The sequence below is a fragment of the Giraffa tippelskirchi genome, chromosome 9 (assembly GCF_054371585.1).
Source record: "Giraffa tippelskirchi isolate mGirTip1 chromosome 9, T2T-mGirTip1v1.2.pri, whole genome shotgun sequence".
Taxonomy (NCBI): Eukaryota; Metazoa; Chordata; class Mammalia; order Artiodactyla; family Giraffidae; genus Giraffa; species Giraffa tippelskirchi.
In genome coordinates this window covers 51,083,824-51,109,415 of record NC_137283.1, presented here as the reverse complement: position 1 = coordinate 51,109,415, position 25,592 = coordinate 51,083,824, and the positions used below count along the sequence as shown (strand labels likewise).

General features: G+C 44.9%; 5 protein-coding genes across 10 annotated transcripts in view; 2 read left to right on the top strand and 3 right to left on the bottom strand.

Annotated features, from left to right (window-relative positions):
- Positions 1-3,907, top strand: part of LOC145520158 (C-C chemokine receptor type 2-like) — a 28,109-nt gene extending 24,202 nt beyond the window's left edge. The window contains exons 5-6 of the mRNA XM_081525975.1: positions 340-444; positions 1,240-3,907. Of these exons, the coding sequence (XP_081382101.1) occupies positions 340-351 (12 nt within the window). The 3' untranslated portion in view covers positions 352-444; positions 1,240-3,907. The remainder of the gene's footprint in view (positions 1-339; positions 445-1,239) is intronic.
- The window catches only part of XCR1 (X-C motif chemokine receptor 1), a 325,532-nt gene extending 299,940 nt beyond the window's left edge, over positions 1-25,592 (bottom strand). Inside the window, exon 1 of the mRNA XM_081526006.1 lies at positions 25,212-25,592. The gene's annotated coding sequence lies outside the window, so the exon portion shown is untranslated. The remainder of the gene's footprint in view (positions 1-25,211) is intronic.
- Positions 1-25,592, bottom strand: part of LOC145520162 (C-C chemokine receptor type 1) — a 243,236-nt gene extending 217,644 nt beyond the window's left edge. The window contains exon 1 of the mRNA XM_081525997.1: positions 25,212-25,592. The gene's annotated coding sequence lies outside the window, so the exon portion shown is untranslated. The remainder of the gene's footprint in view (positions 1-25,211) is intronic.
- The window catches only part of LOC145520160 (C-C chemokine receptor type 1-like), a 214,249-nt gene extending 188,657 nt beyond the window's left edge, over positions 1-25,592 (bottom strand). For 3 of the 4 annotated variants that reach the window (XM_081525984.1, XM_081525991.1, XM_081525992.1), the window contains exon 1: positions 25,212-25,592. The gene's annotated coding sequence lies outside the window, so the exon portion shown is untranslated. Of the gene's footprint in view, positions 1-13,273; positions 13,486-25,211 lie in introns of those variants that run through there. The other variant, XM_081525994.1, reaches the window with a different exon arrangement.
- Positions 17,778-19,687, top strand: CCRL2 (C-C motif chemokine receptor like 2). Of its 3 annotated transcripts, XM_081526002.1 has the most exons (3): positions 18,028-18,159; positions 18,263-18,306; positions 18,577-19,687. In XM_081526002.1, exon 3 carries the CDS (start codon positions 18,589-18,591, stop codon positions 19,633-19,635), a length of 1,047 nt encoding a protein of 348 aa, XP_081382128.1. In that variant the 5' UTR covers positions 18,028-18,159; positions 18,263-18,306; positions 18,577-18,588; the 3' UTR covers positions 19,636-19,687. The 3 variants fall into 3 exon arrangements, with proteins under 3 accessions (XP_081382126.1, XP_081382128.1, XP_081382127.1); XM_081526000.1 differs by lacking the exons at positions 18,028-18,159; positions 18,263-18,306 and adding an exon at positions 17,778-18,024; XM_081526001.1 differs by lacking the exon at positions 18,263-18,306 and having other exon boundaries at positions 18,075-18,159.

Here is a 25,592-nt window from a genome sequence, read left to right as displayed (position 1 = left end):
TTGAAGTCTGTGATGCAGCCTGTGGTTCTGACTTTCAGAAATTCCCCAGGTTGATTCTAAGTGCTGCCACAAATTTGAACACCACTTGCTTACAGCCGGATGAACTGAAAGCAAGTTCAGGGAGGACTGCCATCTGGGCAGGATGCTGCCCAGCCTGGAAGTGGGTGACTTGTGGGCCCAGGAGAGTCTGGACTCAGATCTTTCCATTTTCATAACAGAACACTGACTCTGTCTTCCCCTAGGCTGATTTTAAAAGCATGTAAATCTAGACTTAATTTGTAATATAAAAATAATCTGTATTCGAGGCTCCAAATATTTCACTTTCATTTCTGGTTTTAGATTGTGTTTTGACCTGTCTGTTCCAAGTGAAAAGTAAATAAAAGTGGGATGTCTGGCGCCCGTGCTGAGCTTGGCGGCTTCAAATTCAATAAAGAACAAGTCAAGGTCTGTCTGAGATGGTTTGCAAGTGAATATAGATTTTGCTTCCGTTGGTAAAAGAATTCTGCCCCCACCGTTTCTGTCTCCCTTCAGTAAGCCCCACTTTTAACCAAGTCCAGTGAAAACTGTCATCCCTAAAGAACTGGATAACTCTGGGAGTCCCGGTCAACCCTGGATAAGGCAATGAAAATTCTGCAGAATTTTCATTTTCATAAAAGAGCATTGTTCCTATTTAGTCTCAAATTGCTCTACTTATGTTTACTACCACTTAGATAATATTCTTCAAAAATCCCTTTTAAGAAAATTACAACATTTTCCAACATATGATCAAATCAGGGCTCTGTTGATTGGTTAACTCTCTCCTTCATGCAGGGTACAAAGAAGAGCCTGGTAAATGAAAGAATAGGTATTTAAAAATCAGACTGACTTCAGCTCCAGCCTCAATACTATGGGAGTTTGCATAAGTGACTTAAAGACTCTGGATATCAGATTCCTTTCCTGTAATTTGGTGTACTATTAATATCCACTGGGAATTATGCTGGGATATAGTAAGCGACTGAACTGAACTGAACTGATAGTGTCTAGACCAGCATTGTCCAGTAGCATTTTCTGTAATGATGGAAATGCTCTGTATTTGCATTGTCCAATACAGTGGCCCCAGACTAGTGCAAAATGTGGCTAATATGAATGTGGAACTAGGCTTTTTATTTCAATTAATTAATTTTTTAATATGGCAAACAGTTGGGAAAATAATGGAAACAGTGATAGACTTTATTTTCTTGGGCTCCAAAATCACTGCAGATGGTGACAGCAGCCATGAAATTAAAAGATGCTTGCTCCTTGGAAGAAAAGCTATGACCAACCTAGACAGCGTATTAAAAAGCAGAGACATTACTTTGTCAACAAAGGTCCCTCTAGTCAAAGATATGGTTTTTCCAGTAGTCATGTATGAATGTGAGAGCTGGACCATACAGAAAGCTGAGCGCCAAAGAACTGATGCTTTTGAACTGTGATGCTGGAGAAGACTCTTGAGAGTCCCTTGGACTGCAAGGAGATCCAACCAGCCCATCCTAAAGGAGATCAGTCCTGAATATTCATTGGAAGGACTGATACTGAAGCTGAGGCTCCAATACTTCGGCCACCTGATGCAAAGAATTGACTCATTGGAAAAGACCCTGATGCTGGGAAATATTGAAGGCAGGAGGAGAAGTGGACGACAGAGGATGAAATGGTTGGATGGCCTCACCAACTAGATGGACATGAGTTTGAGTAGGCTCCCGGAGTTGGTGATGGACAGGGAAGCCTGACATGCTGCAGTCCATGGGGTCGCAAACAGTCGGACACGACTGAGAGACTGAACTGAACTGAACTGATGGCCAGTGACTACATTAATGGACAGTATAAGTCTGGCATACAATCGATACTCATAAATATCGGTATTACTTGGACTCTGGCATCGAGGATTCCACTGTTTAAATTCTTAGGCACATTACTAAATGTTTCCAAGCTTCAATGTCTTCATCTGTAATATGGGCCTAATAACAATACGTTCCCTATAGATTGGTTCAGAAGATTAAACAGAAACTGCATGCTAACAACTTAATGTAGTACCTGGCACACAGAAGGAACCTCTTGTAACTGTGGGCTACTTTGCTAAAAATAGCTATTTGCTCTCTAGATTAGAATCCCACTCCCGTAAAGAATGCTCTTCACCATGATGGGTGATCCAGCTCGCTTTCTGCAGGGGAACAGAAGCACTGCAGACCTGATAGGGCTCTTTGGGTGTGAAATCAAACACCATGGGTTTAGAGTAATAGACAGAAAGGGCCTCCCAACTTTGTGGCATTATGTTCAATCCATTCAACCTTATGGATCTCCTCTGAAAAGTCTTTTAAGGATAACGAATCTGATCAGGTTTCTGGCTGGATGCAAACCCTATGGCTCAAAGCAAAGTGAGAGATGGGGATGGGGGTGACAGGTCAACTCCTCTCCCCTATCCCTGGGATTCTGACAGAATCTTATACACAAGGAGAATCAAGAACTAGATAATAGTCAACGAGTCCTGGCAAAGTAACATGGGCAGGTGCAGCTTAGGCAGGAAGGCAATGGGATTTCTCACCACTGTCCTCAATGAAGATCCAGGACCCTCACCCCGAGGTGTACCTGTAGAAAGAAAGCGCAATCGAGAGACACCCCCCACAGCCCACACTCCTCCCACGGAAGCTGGACAACCAGGGGTGAGAGGAGAACAGACAGGGTCCACATCGGCCCTCCACTGAGAAGGAAAAGGGACATGGGCAGAGGCTCTGCCTTCCTTGAGCCAGAAGCAGAAACCTGGGGACATGGGAGATGAAGGGAGTCTCCTAGTGCCATTCAGCTGTGCATTAACCATCTGCAACTCAACATGCATTCATTCAGCAAGCATTATGGAGGGCCTTCTACATGCTAGATAGCAACCATTCCACAAAAGACAGTTTCTGCCTTCACAAGGTTCACTGTTTAGAGAGAAAGGCAAGCAAATAAGCAAAGTGACCTGGTGTTTGAAGGTAATAAGGTACAGGAAGGAGGCTCTAAGAGTCAGAGGAAGGTAGGTCTCCCAGCCCAAGCACGGGAGCCCAGGGAAGTAAGCTGGCAGGAGGCAACGTGTACTTGGGCAAGGGCTGCAGACAAGCTCCTCAGGTAGATCACCAGAGAGGAAACAAGTGCGCAGAGGTGACCCAAGAAAATGGCACGGGCCAGGGGCTTCAAGTGGCACAGCCAAGATGAGAGAGGCAGATGGATGGCTAGATGGACTGTAAAGACAAGCCATGTGAGTGTGAGAGGGGAGGGGGGCATTCCTCCCAAGGGAGGTTAGGAGCGGTGGCCAGAACAGAGGAAGGGCAGGACCAGGTAGTCTCCCCTCCAGGCACTCCCTCTGAGCAGAAGCAAAACAGAAGGTGATGGGGAGCCAGGAATCTCCCCAACACAGTACCCAAGGGCATTAGCTATTTATGATTCCATATCTCCCATTTACTCATTAATTCAACATTTATTGAGTGCCTACTGTATGCAACATCTATGTCCAGCTCTCAGGTGTGGATTCTATCCTGCCGGCCACAGGAAACCCTTGATACCATGAGACACCCTCAGCTTTGCTTTTCAGAAAAAGTCTATACGACAAAACGAGAGACTCGGAGAAGGAGCAGTGTCACAAACCACGGTTGGAATGAAATTCCTGTGTTCACCGAATGATTTAAGAGTCTGGAGACAAGAGCCAGAGAGATAAACAGAGTATCCCAGAGTATAGAGTGAGGCATGCTCCAGCACCAAGGAGGACTTCCCAGCCGGGTGCTGGGCTGTCAGAACTGACTTCCTTCCAGAGATGATGGCTCAGCGAAAGCCTCAGAATCAAGGAGGGCCTTCAGACATCTCAGGATTAAATCAGCTCCCCCACCCAGAAGCTTTTAAAAGAAACTATTTTACAACCAGATATACTTTTCCTCATTCTAAGTTGCATTTGTTTCAGAACGCAAAGTTCCCATTCCATCCTTCCTAGCATGTTCAGTCCAACCTCATAATTCTTCAGCCAAATTCAGGATACATACCATTCATTTTCTGTTCAGTGCTCCCTTACCAAAAACTTTTCCCCTTTCCCCTTACTCCCACAGTTGATTCTTTTAGTGTAGTGGATCTCAACTAGAAGATGACTTTCCTCTAGGGGCCATCCAGCCATGTCTGGAGACATTCAGGCTGTTACAATTTGGGAAGAGGCCTAGAATCCCCCACAACAAAACCATACCCCAGCCCCCATCTGTCAGCAGTGCCATGGCAGAGAACCCTCCTCCAGTCTCAGCAAGGAGGACCCTGGATCAGGCCCCACACAGATGGCTGTAGCTGACTCCAGACTCATGGAACATTCCAGATACTTTACATGGCCAGAGGAGACTCAGACTCTCCACAAGCACCCATTCCTGTCACTCCACCATTTCTACAGCCTTTCCACACCTGCTGATGCAAGACAAGCCCATAGTGGGTCCCACCAGAGATGCTCTCCACTTCCCCACAGCACACTCAGACCTAGTAGGGGGATGATCCCTGTCTCCCTACCCTATCCTCCTCGGCCAGGTGACTTTACAACACAGCAGTTTTAGGTTATCTTTCTCAGCAATCTAGTCTGTGCGCATATGGGAAGGGATGAGGGGAGGCTATTAGATGAGGAGAAATTACAAGGGAAAGTGTATATATGTGTGATGAATGGAGGAATTTCAGTGGGAACAGTGTATGAGAAAGAACAGAGTCACAGAGAAGAGGTGGCTTCACAGAATAGGTGGTGAGTGGTTTCAGGAGAAGGGAAAGTGAGAAGGGAATGGAAAGAAACGGGACTGGCAGCTGGAGAGTAGACGACAAATGAGGGCAGACCTCACTAAGGAGTCTGGGCCTATGAAGCCAGGGAATAAGTGCATACTTGGGCCCTGAATGGCCCGGGCAAGCGGTGGATGTGCTGGAGGAAGACAAGAAGCGGGGCAGGGACTCTGGGTGGAGGTTTTGGCAGTGCTCCTTCTGGGACACCATGGAGGACTCTGCCAAGGTAAAGAGCTCTGTGTGGAAAGAAATTAACATATTTGAAAGCTACATTTTTAGTTGTTTGTTTTATTGGAGGATAATTGCTTTACAATATTGTGTTGGCCCTCTGCCATAGAGAAGTACTTATCAGGACTGGGATTTAGGGAGTGGGGAATGTCGAGGGTTGGGCCCAGCCCAAAGGGATGGGGAGCACTGACACCAGGACGTGGGATTCTGTTTTTAGGACAGGCTGAGTTAGATCTCCTGGAGGGCATCCAGGTGGCAGTGTCAAGAGACGCTGGATGTGCTGGCCCTGAATTAGCAGAGCAAATGGGTGGAAATCCACATTTGGGGGTCACAGGAAGTGAACACAGTGGGAATGGAAAAGTGGCTCAAGACAGGACCCAGAGGAATAGAGGCAGCCAAGGAGTCCCAGAGGAGAAGGTGAAGGTGTGCTAGGCAGGGCAGAAACAATTGCAGAGGAGAGAGCTCTGGGAGGAACAGGAAATGTCAGTGATGTTTAATGCTGCCAAGCAAGATAAGAGCAGAAAAACACATCTCCTGATCCTGTGACACAATCAGAAAGGCACAATAAGTTAGAAGCTCCTGCCTTGTCTCTTCCTGGGCCGACTCATGTAGCAAAGGGGCACAGAATCGTATTTCCTCCTTCCCACAGAAATGCATGATTTTTGTCCCCAAGTTCTGGGCTCTCTCAAGGATAGGACCGGCCTTTGCGGTCTGAAGGTCCTGGTATACTGGGAGAGGGAAGTGCCCTTTCCAATGACCCTTTCCAGAGGGTGTAGCTGACTCCTTTGGGACAGGAAGGGGTGGGACCGTGGACTCTGATGCAGAGATAAGAGCCCACTCAAATGGAATCCTCCAAGGCCCCAGATCCTGGAAGGGATTGGCTGCAGAGCCTCTGAGGAGCCTCAAGGACCAGCCTGGAGGAGCACTGGGCAGGAGGGAGCACTGTCTGCAGTTTCCAACATGGGGGCTCGCATGGGTGCTGGCCCTCAGAGGGACCCAGAGCAATCATCCAGGCTGAGGACCAAGGCAAATCCCATACGGCACAGTCAAAATCTGTCAGGATTTAATTCTAAAGGAATTATGTTTAAAGTGAGATGCTACTTAGTTTATTATCTTTAACCTTTGTTCTTAAGAAAAAATTTTTTATCTAGTTAAGATATGGTTAGTATACAATCACAGTGACTGTCCAGCACAACCAACCCTACAAAAGCTGGAGCAGGGAAGGCGAGGAGAAGGGTGTGCTGGGGGGTGGGATGAGCCACTTCCTCTTCCACTCTGCTCTTCATACCCTGTGGACAATGGTAAGCAACCAGGGGGACGGTCAGATGGAGTGAGTGTGCAGCGTGGCCTCCCTGTGCACATGACTCCTCCTTCCGTCCACCATACACGTGGGTTTCACAGTCTTACAACATGATGGTGTTGAAAATTTCAGTTTCCATTTCTTGTCATCCAGGGTAAATGAAATTTGCAGAAAAGCAGAACCCTCAGTCTGTGCCCTACTCTGCCCAGATGCTCACTTCAGTCCTGGGGATGGGGCTGCTGCCCCCATCACTGGAAACCACCCTCAGCCACTGGGACCTGTCTGTCTGCGGGGTGACTGAAGCCAATGACTGGCTGAGGTGGGACTGCAAAGGCTGGGCCCCTGCTCTCCCTGTGGCATGGTGCTCAGGGACCACCCCAGGGCTCCACATAGGATCAGCTGAGCCCTCACACTGTGCTGAGGTGTGTACTGTACCCACATGGTGTGCGTTGTACCCGCGTCGTGGTGGCTTCTCCCTCTGCCCGGTCCTGCCTCACTCACTCCCTTACACGTGAGTGTCCCAGAAGCTACCCTAACAGGACTGCTGCCACTGAGAGCTCTGGATTGCCAGGAATGCGATCTAAGATAGCCTGACTTGGGGTACAACTTTCTCTTCCACAGAAACTCAGTCACAGACGCCAGTAAGTAATAAGATGTCTCCACGTTGAATTCTGTTACTTTCCCTTCCCTTGCTCCATCTCTGGGATCCAAGTAGATGGTCCCTCAAGGACCTGAGAAAGAAGACACCAGGAGGAAAAGGGAGGAGAGGGGAAGAGGCCTCCGCACACGTCACCTGGCCAACTCGCACGCAGACTGGGCTCAGAGACCCCCACACTGGAAAACCCGGCCCGGTGCCCCTGCTGACAGCTCCCATAGCTCCTGTGTGCTCCCCTCGCACAGCACGTGACCCCCTGAATTACAGCCGGGTGTGCACCTGACCATCTCCACCCAGAAAGTTTACTGCCATGAGGGCAGAGAAGGGGTCTACTTTGCTTGCCATTTTCTCCAGGGACCTGGCAAAGCTCCTGGCACTTGGGAGACATGTCCTGTAGGGTCCTGGCAGGAAATAAATGGCACATACAAGTAGGGCAACTGAGGCAAGTTTGGGAAGAAGACTCTTTACAAGATTTAGACAGGCATGAGGAAAGCACAGTGTACAGTGCAGTACCTGGTGCCAGTGAAAGCAGGCTGCCATTCCCACTGCTGGGGACAAGGGGCTCAGGGCACAGGCGTGGGCAGAGGCTGACAAGAGCCACTCACAGGTCAAGCAACACATCAGTCCCACCAGCCCTGAGAACCACCAGGAAGGAGCCAGGGAGCTGAATCCCCTGACTTCACTCTCTAATCTCCTGCCTAAAACACCCCATTGGCCAAATGCAGCTGATACTCAGAGGACAGAGGAGATTGCTATTATAAGATAAGCCTCCTTGGACATAAACCAAGGTGGAGGTGAGTAGAGAGTGGATACAGCAGAGCAAAAGGAACATTTATAATCAGTAGATAATAAATACCTGGGAGAGGAATAAATGAATAGCATTTTTCAACAAATACACGTTGAAACACTACTCAGTGGATATTTGTCATTCTGATCACTGTCTCATGTAGACAAATCAAAGGCCACACACATAAAAAGACACTAAGCATAACTCCAACCTGGGGGCAGACTATAAAGTCTTAGGCTATGTGAGATGAGGCTCTGGAACTGAGAGGTCCTGACATAAAGCTGCTGCTGCTGCTGCTAAGTCGCTTCAGTGTGTCCAACTCTGTGTGACCCCATAGACGGCAGCCCACCAGGCTCCGCCGTCCCTGGGATTCTCCAAGCAAGAACACTGGAGTGGGTTGCCATTTCCTTCTCCAATGCATGAAAGTGAAAAGTGAAAGTGAAGTAGCTCAGTCGTGTCCGACTCTTTGCGACCCCATGGACTGCAGCCTACCAAGCTCCTGTGTCCATTGGGGACATAAAGCTAGTGCTTGGGAAAAGGTGAACCAGAAGAAATTCACTCAAAGGTAGATGACAATAAGGAAGCTTATCTGTTTTCGCCTAGGCTCTAACTGGTTGGTGAAAAATCTATAAGACTCCAAAAACCCAATGCTTCATGAAAATCTGAGGTTCAATTTTAGAATACCCTCAAAATGGGAGACCCCCAAACAGGCCAGGAAACCCTGTCTCAGGCCATCAATATTCTTAGTGCTCTTGGCTGGAACAAAGGCAAAACTTCTCCAGAAGGGAGTGCTCCCACTTCGGGTCACGAAAATATTCTCCAATAAATATGAACTCACACTGAGACTATAAAATATACACAGAAATGGACCTCTGTGAGTGACAGCTGGCAAGCCTAACAACTATAGGATCAGAACTCTGAATTTCAGGGTTGATTAAATCATGATTTGATTAAAAGCATTTTTATGAGGAATCAAAATCCTAAAACATAGGCAAAATATTATTACCAGAACCCACGCAGTGTTATAGAAGTATATGCTACTCTTGTGGAATTTTTCTTATTGCCCTAACTCAGCACACTATCTCAGATACAAAAAATCCTAGAAACCCTTCCGAAATATGAGGACATTTACTCAGTAGACATTTTCCCTTTCTTTTCGTAGGGATACATACTCACAAGTGGATGCCTTCCGAGTCCACCTGTCTGCTAATTGAAGAGTACTGAAATAATTCTCAGGACTTACTGAGTTTCCTTCTTTCTTCACTACCATATCTGTAGTAGGATTAGGTTTAGGTACAGCTCAAATTCAGGCTTCCCAAGTGGCTCAGTGGTAAAGAATTCATGTGCAGATGCAGGAGCCACAGGAGACCTGGGTTCGATCCCTGGGTCAGGAAGATCCCCTGGAGGAGGAAATGGCAAACCACTCCAGTATTCTCGCTGGGATAATCTTATGGACAGAGGAGCCTGGCAGGCTACAGTCCATGGGGTCACAAAGAGTCCGACACGACTGAGTACTCATGCACAGCTCAGATGCACCACTTTCAAAGTTGTGGTAAAGGATCATACCCTATTTCTTGTTCAGTTGCTACTGGCTATGTTTTAGAATTTTTGTTGAAACTATCTTTTAGTCATTTTACAAGGTACTGGAGAAGGAAGAGTTCATGACCCTACTTCACTCTGCCATCTTTACTAGAAAGCCCCACAGAAATGATTTTTGAGATTCTATAGGGGTTTCAAAAGCTTAAGCACTACTTCACCTTGGGCGGCCCTAGATGTATGTAGTGGTATTTGTGTGCTGACTTTGGAGCTTGGTTGGTGGGATTGTTGTTTACAGTTGGGCAGCAGGGAGATATCGGACACCTGTTTATGGGGCATTAGCTGTCCTGACTCAGCAGAGCAACCGATTACATTTCACCACAAGATGTTGCTGGTGGCCCTGGGAAACCAATCTCATTGGAATGGTGGGGACAGACGCCTGGCCAGAGGGGACTCAGTAGGGAGTAAACAACATGAAGCAGCTGGACAACTAATGAAAGCTGTCTGGGAAGAGGGAGAGTAAGTAGTTCGAGCAATGTGTGAGGTTAAGGGCAGGATTACAGTCTTTTATCTGAGAGACCTGAGCATTTAAAAATCCTGGAGAGGCCAAAAGAGAAAGAGAGGTTGGAGCTAAAGCAAAACATGGAAAACTCTAATGGAGATTAGACAGAATGAGAGCCAGAGTGCAGGAGGAGACATCAGCCTTCAATAAAAGAGGAGCAACTGAGTCCACGGAAAGAGGGAAAAGAAGAATCTGAAGCTGGGGACCAGAGAGCTGAGAGAGTTCAAGAAAGGTAGAAGGTGAGGTCATTTCCTGAGCATAAATGTAGGTGATGGGAATGGGCATTTGAAGAGACGGAAGAGTTTTAAATTGCTCAAAGTAGTCAATGGAAAATAGGAGAAAGTGGCAATTTGGGACATTCATAACCTATAAGAGTTAGAAGGAAAACTAGAAAAATCCCTGGAAGCCAGTTGAGACTGGAGACCATAAATTAGTCACAAGTTCTGTCTTCATGGCTAAGTGGTTTTAACCAGTTATTCTCAGAAACACATTCTCAAAGAAAGAATGGCAGGGAGAAGTAGAGTGATGGGATCTAAGGCTGGGAAACAAGGGCACCCAAGGTACTGACCAGAGAATGACTACATGATAGACTATGGGATCTTAGCTAGACTAGGAGGGATGTGGCTATAGGAAGGGCTGAGGCGCAGAGGCTAGAGGGCTTGATGAAGGAGAACAACAGTACAGAAGGAGTGAATGCAGTGAGAGAGACCTAAGGAGTAGATGCTGTGATCAGAAGTGTGAGCAATTTTACTGTGGAAGTTCAGTGGGGAATCAATTTAACAAACCCCAAATCTGACTGTTAGTGTGGATGATAGTGGAGTGAAACTGAAGGCCAGTGAAGTGGAGTCAATGAGCTGAAAGCCCTGGGCCCTGAGTCGAAGTCAACATGGGCAATTAAGTCACCAGGATGATGGAGAAAACTGGGTGAAGAGAAGCTCCTTATCCATATACCCTTGTCTTAATAAAAGAAGAGACAATCAGGCAGACAGTGGTAATAAGCAATGATGAGGCAGAGTGCAGGGTGGGGGCTGGAGACCACAGTCGTCTGTTATATATCTACCTACTGAAACCTATAGGAGCAACGGTCAGCAAGAGGCACTGGAGCCAGGAACACCACCTTCTGACCCCCAAGGATGAGGCATGTGTGAGAGGGAAAGAGAATCCTCAAGGAACATGTTGAGGAATGTTCTTGGATTCAGTTAAGGATGTCAGGAGGATTGTCCACAGTGGAATTCAGATTTCAGAGGGCACAGAGGAAAGCAATGGAGAAAAGGGAGCATTAGGAAGGGAGGTGAGGGCAGAGGAGATATGAAGAAGAATGGCAATCAGAAATGGGAGAAAGAATGGCAATCAGAAACTGACCTGGGGCATTGATTAAAGATGGTGGGGATGGGGGCATGATGACATCAAGTGGCCTTATGCGTCCCAAAAAGATTGACCCCAGCAGAGCACAAGTAAGTGAAATGAAGTCGCTCAGTCGTGTCCAACTCTTTGCAACCCCATGGACTGTATGTAGCCTAACCGGGTCCTCCATCCATGGGATTTTCCAGGCAAGAGTACTGGAGTTGGTTACCATTTCCTTCTCCAGAATATTCCCGACCCAGAGATCAAACCCAGGTCTCCTGTATTGTAGGCAGGCAGTTTACCATCTGGGCCACCAGGGAAGTCAGGTAGACGGTGGCAAAAAGATGAGGGAGGGATTAAGATGCTGGTAAAGAATCTGCCTGCAATGCAGGAGACCCAGGTTTGATCCCTGAGTTGGTAAGATCCCTGAAGAAGGAAATGGCTACCCAGTATTCTGAAGAATTCCATCAGAAGAGTCTGGTGGGCTACAGTCCATGGGGTTGCAAAGAGTCAGACATGACTAAGCTACTAACACTTAAGATGCTGCAGAACGTATAATTCTTCAGTAAGCAAAGGACTCAAGACTCTCTAGAGACTGATGTCTCCCTTCCAAGGCTGTGTTTACCCAAATTCTTTCAAGATACAGACACTAATATGGGACACAGCATAAAATAAATTATTAGATGAAACACCTCTGAGAGAGACTGCGAAGGGTGGCAGGCAAAGCTGGGAAAGTTATCAGATCACAATGCACGTCTGACCCCAGGTGAAGGACAGAAGGAAGAAGCGAGGTGAGGGAGAAGCACCAGCCCATCATCCAGGAACCGGCCCATCCCAGGGGCCCTAATAGGGCCGCTGGCCGGGAGCAGTCCCTTGGCAGGCATGGTCTTGGCATGGATGCAAGGATGTATTTTGGAGTGAGGAAGCTGGGCTCCTCAGTCAGTTATGCTCATTCCCACACAGCACAGCAATATCTGCATGTCTGAAGTAACATTTCTCGAAACATGTCCTGCAGAGCACTTAGTCCATACGTAACTGCAAGAGAATTAACAAGGGGACTCCATGATCTAACAGCTTTGGGAAATGCCACATACTTTCTCCAGGATCCAAATGCTTATCAGCACTTGAAGAGCTCTGAGAAGCACTGTAGTAAAGACTTGTTTTATCTTTTTAGTCCACCTATCTTCTAAACATCCTTGAGCAAAGTCACCCTCCCCCATTTTTTACATTTTTTAGCACAATGCAGAATAAAACAAACATACGTTGAAAAAGTCTTTGTTAAGGATATAATTAACTATTTTTTCTTCCAGAAAGTACATATAAAATCTGTATTTCAGAGTTGGTCATCACTACAATTGTTTTTTGGAAGTATTGTCTCCCCCTTGCTGCCCTCCCAGGTAGCCCAGGTAGTAAGAGAACTAAGCACTAAAGTGATGCTGTAAGCTTGGCCAGGATGTGGGAGAAAATGTGGGGGCAGGATGAGACATTCTCAGAATCCCTAAAACTACAACATGAAGGTATGTTCCCCTTCAATCTACTGCTCAGTACCAAACAACGAACCCAGAGGAAAACTGATTGTTTCCTAAAAATAGGTTTTACACATTTTCCATCAAGAAGTAGTTCTATTTAAAAATTATAATAGCTGCTATCTGGGAATATCATTATCAAAGATTTTTTTTCCTATACTTACCAAATTTTCTGGAATATTTGTTAATAAAAATTAGATAGATAATCTGACAGCACTGATATTTGATGAAGCCAATTTAAGAAATAGATAAATTACTGTAATTCTAAATTTTTGAACACCCTTTTCTCAATATCATTAGACCTCTGAAAATGCCACCACACTAGGATGCATTAAGCATCCTAGCACTCTCCCATCCCTTCACTCAACTAATTTAACGTTGTATCTATCAATGCGCATCCAGTTAAGAGGCAGGAATCATACCAGTAATTTGAACAAAGAAAATTCACTACAAAGAATTGTTAACCAGTCAAAGGGGACTGAAAACCCAAGAGAGGAGGAAGTGGATATAGGGAGTGGCCTCTAGGCTGAGGCAGAGCACCCGAGAAGGAACATACCTGGAAGATGCCTTCCCTCTCAAGTCTGAGATTCAGACCTTGTTAGAGAGGGTGACTACAACCCTCTAGATGGTCAGGAAACTTGCCAAGGTGCTGCCCTTTGGGGCTGGTGAGTAGGAAACTGCCTGTAAGGGTACCAGTGAGACACACAAGAGGGTGGGCATCACTCAGTATCCACACAGCACTGTCAGGTCATCTCAAGGAGCAAAAACAACAAAATCCTGGAACCAGAATGAGAAGCCCCTGCCTCTTCCTGTGATTCTCAGTGCCTTCTATACCAGCTGGCAAAGGACAAATGTTTACAGAGTTCAGCTTGAGGATCACAAAGCAAAAGCAGGAAGGGTGGGTTAGGAGCTAAAAGGCAATAAATTACTAACAGGTGCACTGCATCCTCAGCTTTTTTTTTAGTTGAAAATCAATGTAACATGAAGAACATTCCTGCATCTCCTGTGAGATTATCGCTAGGTGTGTTTCCAGCGTGTTTTGTGCCTTTGCTCAGTGTGTTTTCTAATCTCCCTGATACTCAGTAACAAGAAAAAAAATGAGAAGAGTATAAATTATTGGACCTAATCATTTGCTGTTTCATCTCATCAGAGATTATCTTGTCAGCAAGGCTTTCTCTGACTATTCTACGTAAGATGTGAACCCCAAAACCACCCTGGCCCCCCTAGTCACCTTCCCTACTTTACTTTTCACCACAGAACTTCTCTCCTACTACCTTCAACTTACATGCTTATTTTGTTTTTGCTGTAAAGTAAGCTCCATGAACGTGAGGATGTTTGTCTACTGAACAGTTCTGGGCACATGCTAGGCATTTTATAAACATTCATTGAATAAATGAATGATCTACATGTTATGGGGGGAATAAGAGTTATAACATGATAGCCTCCTATACTGAAACTGGGACTGAACTTGAATAAACACTTTTCTAAAAGAATACAGATGGCCAACAGACACATGAAAAGATGTTCAACATCATTAATCATCAGAGAAATGCAAATCAAAACCACAATGGTATTATCACCTCATATCTGTTAAAATGGCTATTATCAAAAAGACCACAAATAACTAATGTTGGTGAGGATGTAGAGAAAAGGGAACCCTCGTACACTGTTGGTAGGAATGTAAATTGGTGCAGCCACTATGGAAAACAGTATAGAGGTTCCTCAAAAAACTAAAAATAAAACTTTCACATGACCCAGCAATTACACTCCTGGGTATATATCTGAAAAAAATGAAACCACTAATTTCAAAGATATAAGAACCCCAACTTTCACAGTATTATTTACATTAGCCAAGATATGGAAGAAACCTAAGTGCCCATAAACAGATGAATGGATAAGGAAGATGTGGTGCATACATGTACAATGGAATATTACTCAGTCATAAAAATGAATGAAATTTTGCCATTCACAACAACATGGATGGACATAGTATTATGCTTAGTTAAATAAATCATAGGAAAACAAACACTGTATGTTATAATTACATGTGGAATCTAAATTAAAAAAGAAAACTCATGAATATAACAAAACAGAAAGAGCCTCACAGATGTAGAGAACAAACTAGTGGTTACCAGTGGGGAGAGGGAATATTCGGGCAAGGACCAAGAGAGGGGTAAAGGATGAAAAGATACAAACTATTATGTATAAAATAAATAAGCAACATGGATACATTGTACAACACAGGGAAATACAGCCATTATTTTGCAATAATTTTGCTGTTGTTAAGTCACTAAGTCATGTCCAACTCTTTGCAACCCCAGGGACTGCAGCACACCAGTATTTCCTGTCCTTCACTGTCTCTGAGAGTTTGCTCAAACCCATGTTTATTGAGTTGGTACTGCTATCCAACCATCTCATCCTCTGTCGTCCCCTTCTACTCCTGCTCTCAATCTTTCCCAGCATCAAGGTCTTTTCCAATGAGTCGGCTCTTCACATCAGGCAGCTGAAGTATTGCAGGTTCAGCTTCAGCATCAGTCCTTCTAAAGAATAACTTTAAGTGGAGTATAATGCATAATATACTGAATCACTATGTTATACACCTGAAACTAATATAATATTGTACATCAACTATACTTCAATTGTCTAAAAAACTGGGATTTAATTATATGTATCACAGAATCATGTGAAATTTGAAGTTTCCTAGAGAAAAGCATTGTTCAGTAAGGATCACCCTAACTTCCTGATATTCAAACAGACTTCACTTTCGGAATTATTTTATTTTGGCTTGATTACCAGAATTCTGCTTATTTACACCCAGACCTTGGATTTCTTTTTTTTTTTAATTGAGCATGCAGCTCACAAACCTTAGAATGTAGTGAAGTTTGACCAATAATGATGACCCTATTACAATTCCAGATGTAAATAAAACAGTAAATAAAACCTTCCTCCTGCTTCAACTTCAGGCTTTTAAACCACTCCTTCCTACTAATTTTCAATTTTCAAGAATCCCGTGGTCTTGGAGATCTAATATACAGTATAGTGAGTATAAACAATCAAACTGCATTATAAACATTAAATTTGCTAAGAAAATAGAACTTAATTGTTTTCACCACATAAAAAATTGGTAATTTTGTTAGCTAACACTACCATGGCAATCATATTGCAATATAAATGTATCAGTATGGCACACCTTAAACTTCTAGAATGCTTTTCGTCAATTATATCTCCATTTAAAAAAAAAAAAAAAAGAACTCCAAGGTCTGGGTGTAAATAAGCAGAATTCTGGGAATCAAGCCAAAATAAAATAATTCCGAAAGTGAAGTCCATTTGAATATCAGGAAGTTACGGTGATCTGGAATTTATTTACCAAACAATGCTTTTTTTCTAGGAAACTTCAAATTTCACATGATTCTGTGATACAGATGAGGCATCTGCTTGCTGCTATTTTCCTCCACTTAATCACACAACGTGCAGTGTGTATGTTCATAGGGATTTTTAAGTTTCAAAGTCTGACTTGACCCTCATTCCCCTCTCGGGGACTGACCAGTGAGCATCAGGCAATAAAGCACCATGAGGCACCATCACTTAGTCAAAGTTGTGGGGGGACTGATGTGTCTCCAAATAGCCCAGCTGCAGGGGGCAGAACCCCCAGGGCACAGTGACCCTCACTGACTCACAGAAGCCATACGGGGGGATGATGGGGGAAGACTTGCTGGGAAACATTCACAGCCCAGGTTCCCAGCAGCACCAGTCTCTCCCGACCCCTTCCAACCCCTTCATACAGAGGAACATCACGAGTTTCCCTCTGGGTTAAATTTAATGTTTGTCACATATTTGTCCAGGCCTTTACTGTTTATTTTTCCTTTCCCTTAATAGTTCCCTCAGTTGTATTTCTACTTTGACAGGTCCACATTCTGTACCGACTATCACCTCAAACACATCTTTGGCATTAACAGAAGTCTTTTAACCAGTGAAATGAACACGAAGTTAACATGTAAGACTGGTCCCCAGATTAGGTCCATCACAGGTACAAAGAGTTGATCCAAGAGTTCACACAGATTTTCCAGTTATTTCAAGTTATTTTTCTCAGTTCATCTTTCTTCCCAACCGCCCCCATCTCCCTTCAAATTTGGACTCTCAGCTTCCTTTCTCTCTGCCTTAAACGTCACCCACCCCAGTCTCAGTCTAGAGTTGAACTTGTTCCCCTCACATTCTCTGCACAGCATCTTGATAGAGCCTCTGTGTCCTCACCATGGAATTTTCCTGCGCTAGGCCCTTCTTTTAGGAGCAGGGTCAGCTCCTAACATCCTTTCTAACTCCTTGGTTCCATCACATCGATTTCCCCCAGGCTCACTGGTACTGAGGTCTCATCTCTGCACCCACTCTCTTCCCAAATGACATCATTCTGTGGCTTCCAGTGTCCCCAAATCCTCCCTTGGGGCCCCATTCTTCAGCCAAATGTCTGACACACAAAAAAATGTCTCTCAAAAAGAAGAAAGTTGCTCAGTCGTGTCCAACTCTTTGTGACCCCTCGGCCTATACAGTCCACAGAATTCTAGAGGCCAGAATACTGGAGTGGGTAGCTGTTCCCTTCTCCAAGGGATCTTCCCATCCAGGGATCGAAGCCAGGTCTCCCGCATTGCAGGCAGATTCTTTACCAGCTGAGCTATGAGGAAAGCCCTGATACTGTTACTCTCAGTTACTGCTACTCTCAAAAGTAACAGTACAAGTCCAAGCAGGGTTGCTCACTACAAGTTCTTGAAGACTGCCCCATATGCTAATACTGATGAAATGCTACAGGGGAGCGTCAGCCCCTGGGTCTGGACGCACAGTCATCACCAGTCACTGTATGTGACACTTCTCTGCTGCTACCCACTACCTGCTCCGAGTTGCACATCAGAGCACTTCCCATCCCTCCCTCAGTATCACTGAGAAGCAGCAGTAACTTAGTTCCTTATCTGGGGCAGCCAGCAGGATGGCCACAGGGAAATCAAAGGCGGGGTCGGGGGTGGGGGTGGGGGGAGCAGCAGCAGGAGCAAACAACTTCCCGGTTTCTCTTTGCAGCTTGAGAAACTCTCTAGGGGTTGGTGGGAGCTTTCAAGTTGCTTTATTTTGCTTAGTCCCCGAGGCCTGTGACTGGTGGGACACAGCCACCACAGGGATAAACAGTAGTTTCTCTCGCTCCAAAGGGTCAGGGGCCGGCTATTCAGAAGGAAGTCAGTCTTTCATCTGGCCAGACGGCTCCCACAGCAACTCGGATGGTAGGTCAGGAGGCTGTTCCCTCCCCTCCCAGGAACTCAGTCAGTGGTAAGTCATCGACGTATTTAACCAGTTGCGTCCATTTGATATTTAGCGTGGTTTCACTTTTGCAAACATTTATTTATATCCTTCGAGAGAAGAACTCAGACTTCTCTGCCTATCACAGGAAGCTGTTTACAGAGGGTGAGCAAACTTTTCAAACACATAGGAACTGTGACTGACACCAATTTTGTGAAACTAAATCCTGGTACTTAAGTTCTCTTTAATTGTGTTTTTTCTTATATAGCTTCAAGTAGGCAAGTCTTGTTTCTACCAAGAGAATGAAGAAGGGTAATGTTTACTTTTGTCTCCCTGTGGTAGCTGGCATACTACTAAACACCTAAGTGCTTAATGAAGGGATGAATTATAGCAGCTGTGCTCAGGATGCAGGGGCATGTTAAAGAAATGTTTATTTTAAATCTTCTGAGTTGTAGACCTGCTCTGGCTAAAATAAACACCAGCAAAGGACAAGTATGGCTGCAGGGGCTCTAGTCCTGTGTGCTGTTTCACCCAGGACCACATAGCTGTATGAAGGGAAAATAACCTTTCATTTCTCCCCAGGGCAGCCTGAAGATGGCTAATTACACGTCAGCACCAGAGGATGACTATGATGTCCTCATAGAGGATGATCTGAGTAACAACGAAATAGAACCATGCACCCCATACGACCCCAAGATCCTCTCAGCCCAGCTGGTGCCTTACCTCTACACCACGGTGTTCATGGCTGGCCTTCTGGACAATATCTTGGTTGTGTTTATCCTGGTAAAATATAAAGGACTCAAGCAGGCAGAAAATATCTGTTTCCTCAACTTGGCACTTTCTAACTTGTGTTTCTTGCTCACTCTGCCATTCTGGGCTTACGCGGCCTCTCATGGAGAGGGCTTTGATGGCCTCCTGTGCAAAATTCTCCTGGTGCTCTACTCTATAGGCCTGTACAGTGAGGCATTTTTCAATGTCCTTCTGACTGTGCAAAGGTACCGGGAGTTTTTCCATTTAAGAAGGTGTTTCTCAGCCAGCAGGCCTGTGGCCAGCAGCATCTTCATAAGTGCTCCAGTGTGGGTCACAGCCATTCTGCTCATTTTGCCTGAACTTCATTTTTACAAACCTCAGACAGAAAGCCAGACATACGAGTGCTTCTTTACCGAACCTCACTTCTTACCAGCTGATGAGACATTCTGGAAGCATTTTCTGACCTTAAGGATGAACATTTTGGTATTTCTTTTGCCACTGTTTGCTTTTGTATATTGCTACGTGCGAATGAGGAAAACACTAAGGTTGAGGGAGAGGAACTATGACCTTTTCAAGCTTGTTTTCACCATAATGGCAGTTTTCCTTCTGATGTGGGCACCCTATAATATTGCACTTTTCCTGTCTGCTTTCAATGAAAACTTCTCCCTGCACGGCTGTGGGAGTAGTTACAACCTGAACAAAAGCGTTCAGATCACGAAAATCATCGCCACCACCCACTGCTGCATCAACCCTCTCCTCTACCTGTTTCTCGACAAGGCCTTTAGGAAACACCTCAGCCACCTTTGCCACCTGTGCACTGACACTGCACCTCAACCCACTGAGCAACCTGCCCAAGGCCCCTCAGGGGAAGAATATCACCTTTCTACCTAAATGGAAACTAGCTCCTGTCAAAGGCAGGATAAATAAACATCAATTTTTCACTCATCGCCTTGTTTTGTCCAATAGTTTTTTACACATTTGTATATAAAATAGGATACAGGGAGAAAAGCAAACATCCACCAAGCATTGAATTTGTCTCAGGAAATGTGCTAGGCTCTTGACAGATATGAGCTCCTCCATATACTCACTGCTTGCTCATGATGTGGGTGGAATTAGTCTCCTTTCTCTGGTGAGGAACCGAGGCTCAGAAATTTGTCTATGATCTCACAGCTAGAGAGTGGCAAGGCTGGGACACAAACCCAGTGCCAGTCACTCCAGAATCTATGCTGTGGCCAGCACACCGAACTTTCAAAATTCAGGTGAGAAAATACATAAAGAAAATATGCACTTTTAAAACCAACTGGACCACATTCTGAAATAGAAGCAGCCTACTCACACAGAAGTTATTTACCAGGCACATTTCTTTTCATGTAATTGAAAGAGCTGGGTAGCTGGAGGCTCTGGATAAAAAGAGGAAAACGGACTTTCTCTGTGGAAAGTACTCTGGGTTTTCTTGGCTACTTGCCACACCCCCAATGAGCCCAGATAACCCAACCTCTGAGCCTCCCAAGGTTTCTAATACTTCCTCCTATTTAACAATAGTAAATGTAAGAGTGTGTCTAGAAACGTTTAACACAAGGCATGCTTTGTTCTTTTCAGTGTAACATACACCTCAGGCCTCACCACATGTAACTACAAAATGCCACAATACGCATTTCCCAGGTGCTATCTAGTGCCCATTTTTGGTTACATATCCCAAGTAGAGGTGACAGCTTAAATTCGGGACGTCTATGGACAATAACCTCTCACCTCCACCATAGAGGAGGGAGGAGGAAGAGGTGGCAGCTGGGAGAGATCTCATAGTAAGCACAGGCTATACCAATCACTGGCTCTTCCATGTCCTCACAGGGTAGTATGGATGAATCATGTCCTGCAAAACATTCATACGTTGCAGTCCAAGCCCCAGTGTGACAGTATTTGGAGATGGGGACCTTGTGGGGTAACTTGGTTTAGATGAGGTGGAGCCTTCAGGAAGGGATTAATGCCTTTTAAGAAAAGACACCGGAGAATTTGTGCTCTCTCTGCACCATGGGAGGACACAGCAAGAAAGTGGCCATTGGCAAGCCAGGGAGAGCGCCTGCACCAGAATTCCACAGGCACCTCAATCTTGGACCTCCCAGCCTTGAGTACTGTGAGAAATAAGTTTCTGTTGTTTAAGCCACCAAGTCTGTAGTATTTGTTGTGACAGCCTGAGCTAAGACAGGACTCATCCTGAATGACATTAAATAGCAAATAAAAACACCATGACAAGTTAAGAGCAAGACCTCAGAAGTACCCCAGCAGATATGAAAAGAGGAGAAGGCACGCGGGAATCCTCTTCACATGCTGATATGAGTAGGTCTGGACTCTCCATTCACCTCTACCACATATGAGACAGAAATCTCAGACAAAATGATATTGTTTTTGGATGTTCATAGATACATGTGCTGAATTCACAGAACAAATCCTTTCAGAATTTTCAGAATGAAAACATGGGAGTATGTAAACTCTGACAGTAACTTAGAGTGAAATCGTTATTGAAAATCAAAAGTTTGTGAAGGATGATCCAGTTACAACAGCCCACACACATAAGTAGTATATTTGAAACATTGATAATCCAGCAAGATCTTCTTCCCCTAGCAGAGGACAGTTGTCCTAAAGATAAAAATGATTCAGGCTTGCACCATTTACAATAGCCAAGACGTGAAAGCAGCCCAAGTGCCCGTCAAGCGCAGATCAGACAAATGTACACAGACCCAAAATGAAATATTATTCAGCCATAAAAAGGAAGGAATTTTGACATTTGCAGAAACGTGGATGGACCTACAGAATATTGTGCTGCATGAAATAAGTCAGACAGAGAAAGACAAATACTGCATGGCATCACTTATATGTGGAATCTAGAAGATAACACAAATGAGTGTATACGAGAAACAGAGTCATGGACATAGAAGATACACTTGTAGTTACCAAAGGGGAAAGGGAAGCGCAGGGGACAAATTAGGGATATGGGATCAACAAACACAAACCACTACATATAAAATAGATAAATATCAAAGGTGTATTACATAGTATAGGGAACTATAGCCATAACTTATAATAACTTATAAAGGAGTATCATTTGCAAAAATACAGAATCACTATGCTACATGCTTGAAACTACTAAAATACTGTGCATCAACTATCTTTCAATTTAAAAAAAAAAAAACACATGCTTTTGCACTTTTCTACAAACTATTGCATTAGAAAACTAACAACATTAAAAAGCCGAAGAGAAGATAGTTAGCATAGTTAAGAAAAATTGACAGCGTTTCTGTTTTGCCTGTAAATTATTTTCTAATGCAAAAAGAATTTCCTATCAAGTCAAGATAATTCTGATTTGGGACATTTGAGAGAAAGGCTGAAATCTCATGAGAAATCTCTGGTTCATCTCAATTCTATGTATTTGTGGGTATAAATGGAACAAATTGTAAAATGGTAAACAACTGATACAGTGAATGAGAAAGCAATAAAATCTGAGGTTGAAAAAAAATACAGGATGCCAGTTAATTTTGAATTTTGGTTAAGCAACAAATACCCTTTTTTTTCCAAATGTGCCACATCAGCCCAAGTTATCCTCCTTCCTAAGAGCTGCTCATCCTTTCCCGGTCTCAGGCTCCGACACCAAGCTGGCATTTCAATAGGACTTTGTTGTTATTGTTTACCAACTGCCTTCACAGACATATCTGCACCACATAAAAGTCTTTCAAAGAAACCTGAGAATCATCAGCTTCATTTTACAAGTGTGGAAACTGAGGCTTAAATCACACAGCTCTCAGGGCTCAGAATCTGGGCTTGACATTTTCTGATATCAAATCTTATGCTCCTTCCTCTCCTCCACCCAGTACTTCTTGGTTTGTCTCTAGAGCGTGGTTTATAGAGTGAGTTCCTGTGTATAACTGCACCAGATTTTTCACAATATACCAAATGATTGGGGGAAGGCGGGTCTGAGGATTGCTGTTCCTGTCAGCCACCCATTTACGGACACTGAGAAAAGCAGAGTTCTCCAAACAACCATCTCTGGCACATCTAACAGAAGAAAATTTTTGAGCTAAATTTCAGACTCTAAATCCTTTGTTCTTTCCCTGTGGTGTGGCCTTTAGCTATGACCAGGGCCATTAGTCACATCCCTAAAGTCCCCTGCCGTGCCTGCTTGGAGAGAGGGTAGGAAGGGGTGTCTCTCTCTTCCGGTAGGACCCAGTACAGGCCATCTAGCCTCCCTGACCCTCAGATAACTGGGAATAAGACTCCTCCCCAGGCAGGGTTGATGGCCAGGATGAGGGCTTAGGGAGCAACACAGTGACTGGCCCACTGGATGCTGCCACACAGCACTTTTCCTCGCACCCTCTACAGATGCTGCCTGAACCTTGCTGGTGCTTGAATTTCAGTTCTCATTGGCCTCCTCCTCCCCCATCAGCCTCCTGCAACTGCCAGGTAAATGATTATGTTTAACAAACGGATCTGGGGACATGTGGCTCATCTCCAGCTTCTTTGTTTAAAGGAGTGGTAGGAAGGATCAGACCACCTGGCTTGTATTGTCTATGACAAAATGTGTTTTCCTCTGCCTTCAACCACATGGTCAGCTCAACAGTTTTGCTGTGAGTCTGTGGACAGCCCTCCCCACCAAGCCCTCGCCCACACGCTGCTTCAGGCGTCCGTCTTGCAGCGCACCTGCCGCACACTTCCTGGGGGTGCGCCATGGCTCAGGACCTTCCCCAGCTGCCGCATGCAAACAGGCCCACCCTCCCTCTGCAAAGCACACAACCCATGTCCCCAGGTACACGCCAGCTCTGTCTGACGACAATCTGCACACATACTCACTGTTTCCGCTCTGTCTCTGAAGGACTCCAAGGCAGAGGGTCAGGTTCATCTCCAAATGGACTAGAGGAGATGGGATGTGGTGATGGATGAGGAGGTGGCCAAGAAAAAGACTCCAGCTAACACAGGTGCTGTTATTCCCACAGAGAGAAATGACACTGATGCCCGTGAGGGAAGGTAAGAAGGAGGGGTTGACTACCAATGGGTAATGGGAGCACTTCCTTAAAAAGAGGCTTAAAGACATAGGGAAAATCTGAAAAATATGACTATGAACAACATATCAGATGCACAGATTTATCATTTTCAAGAGTAACAATAAAATTGGGATTATGTGGGACAATGTCCTTACTCTTAGAGAATGCATGCTCAAGAATTCAGGAATGATATGGCTGATTCATGTTGATGTATGGCAGAAATCAACACAATACTGTAAAGCAATTATCCTCCAGTTAAAAACAATTTGTTTTAAAAAAATGCAAAAAAAATTTAGGAATGAAATGTCACAGTGGTCACAACTCACATTCAAATACACACACATCAGGTCATATAAAGGAAGCCAGGAGGAAAACACATCAAAATGTTAACACCTGTCAGCTCCACATGGTGGGTATGTGAATGTCCACTGACTCTTTGACTCTCACTGCACAAAGGGAAATGTTCCTAAAATCAAGCTGAAGAGGAAAACTGATTTTTTTTTTTAGTTTTTTGGCCATGATGGGTCTTCATTGCTATCTGTGGGCTTTCTCTAGTTCCAGGGAGCACGGGCTACTCTCTAGTTGTGGTGCATGGACTTCTCACTGCAATGGCTTCTCACCTGTGCTCAGTAGTGGCAGCTCCCTGGCTCTAGAGCACAGGCTTAGTAGTTGAGGAACACAGACTTAGTTCCTCTGCAGCTTGTGGAACATTCCTGGACGAGGGATGGATCTCATGTCTTCTGCACCGGCAGGTAGATTCTTTACCACCGAGCCACGAGGTAAGCCCAGAAAACTAACTTTGATATTGTCTGGATAATATAGTGGCCAGAGGACAAAAGAACAAGCTGAGCTCGAAGGGCCTCAGAAGGCAGAAACAGAAAGCATCAGACCCTTATCGCCCTTCCACCTATGTTACAACTGTTGCAATTTTTGCGCCATCCTGGGGAGCATAGCTTGTCCCTTTCCTAATCCCATATTAGGAAGGGTATTTGTCCTGTTCTTCTTCTCCCCCGTAAAAGGAAAGCATACATATGGTATCTAATCAGTAAAGGACAGCCAAGATTTCTACCCCATTCCCTTGTTTCCCGGCTAGAAAAAATAGGCAGATGACTCGTGTTCGTTGTCGTTTCTTCCCTGAGCCTGCCCGCTGCGTCTATTAGACGCGCTCTATTTATCAGAGTGCCCTCTAATAAATTGTATTCACCTCTCATTCTGCCTTTCCAGAAATTCTTTTCCAACCTGCACACAGACCACCACAGGTAAAAACAAAGAAAAAAGTATGATACCCTCCCCCAGGACAAATTTTAAAAGTCTTCTCCTTTATCGTCCCTCATGACTGGGGTGAGACTCACTCTGTTTGAGAGTCACAGAGAACAAGGCCCAGCCCCTCATTTCACCCACAAATAAAGCTGAGGCAAGAACAGTTAAGTGACTTACCTAAGGTCACACAGCCACATAGCAGCAGAGCCGGGCCTGGGCTCTAGATGTCCTGCTCACAGGCCACTTCTTTCCCACTCAGGACTGACTTGTAATTATTTCTGGAAACAATGCGGGGCTAAACTAGTCCAAATACGCTAAGGGTAACAGCTAACTCCCTGAGAGACAATTATGCAGCCTCAGTCTGTTTCCCAGCGACTTAAGAATACACGACGCTCCTCCTGACAGGAAGCTCCTGGCACCACATGCTAGTGGCTTTTCCCTCAAACTAAACCCACAAAACAAGGAAAGCAGCCCAAGGGAAAACCTTCGAGCCCTCCAGGGAACTTTCGAGCCTCCTTGACAGAATCTACCAGGCCGCCAGAGAACTTTTGAGGCCTC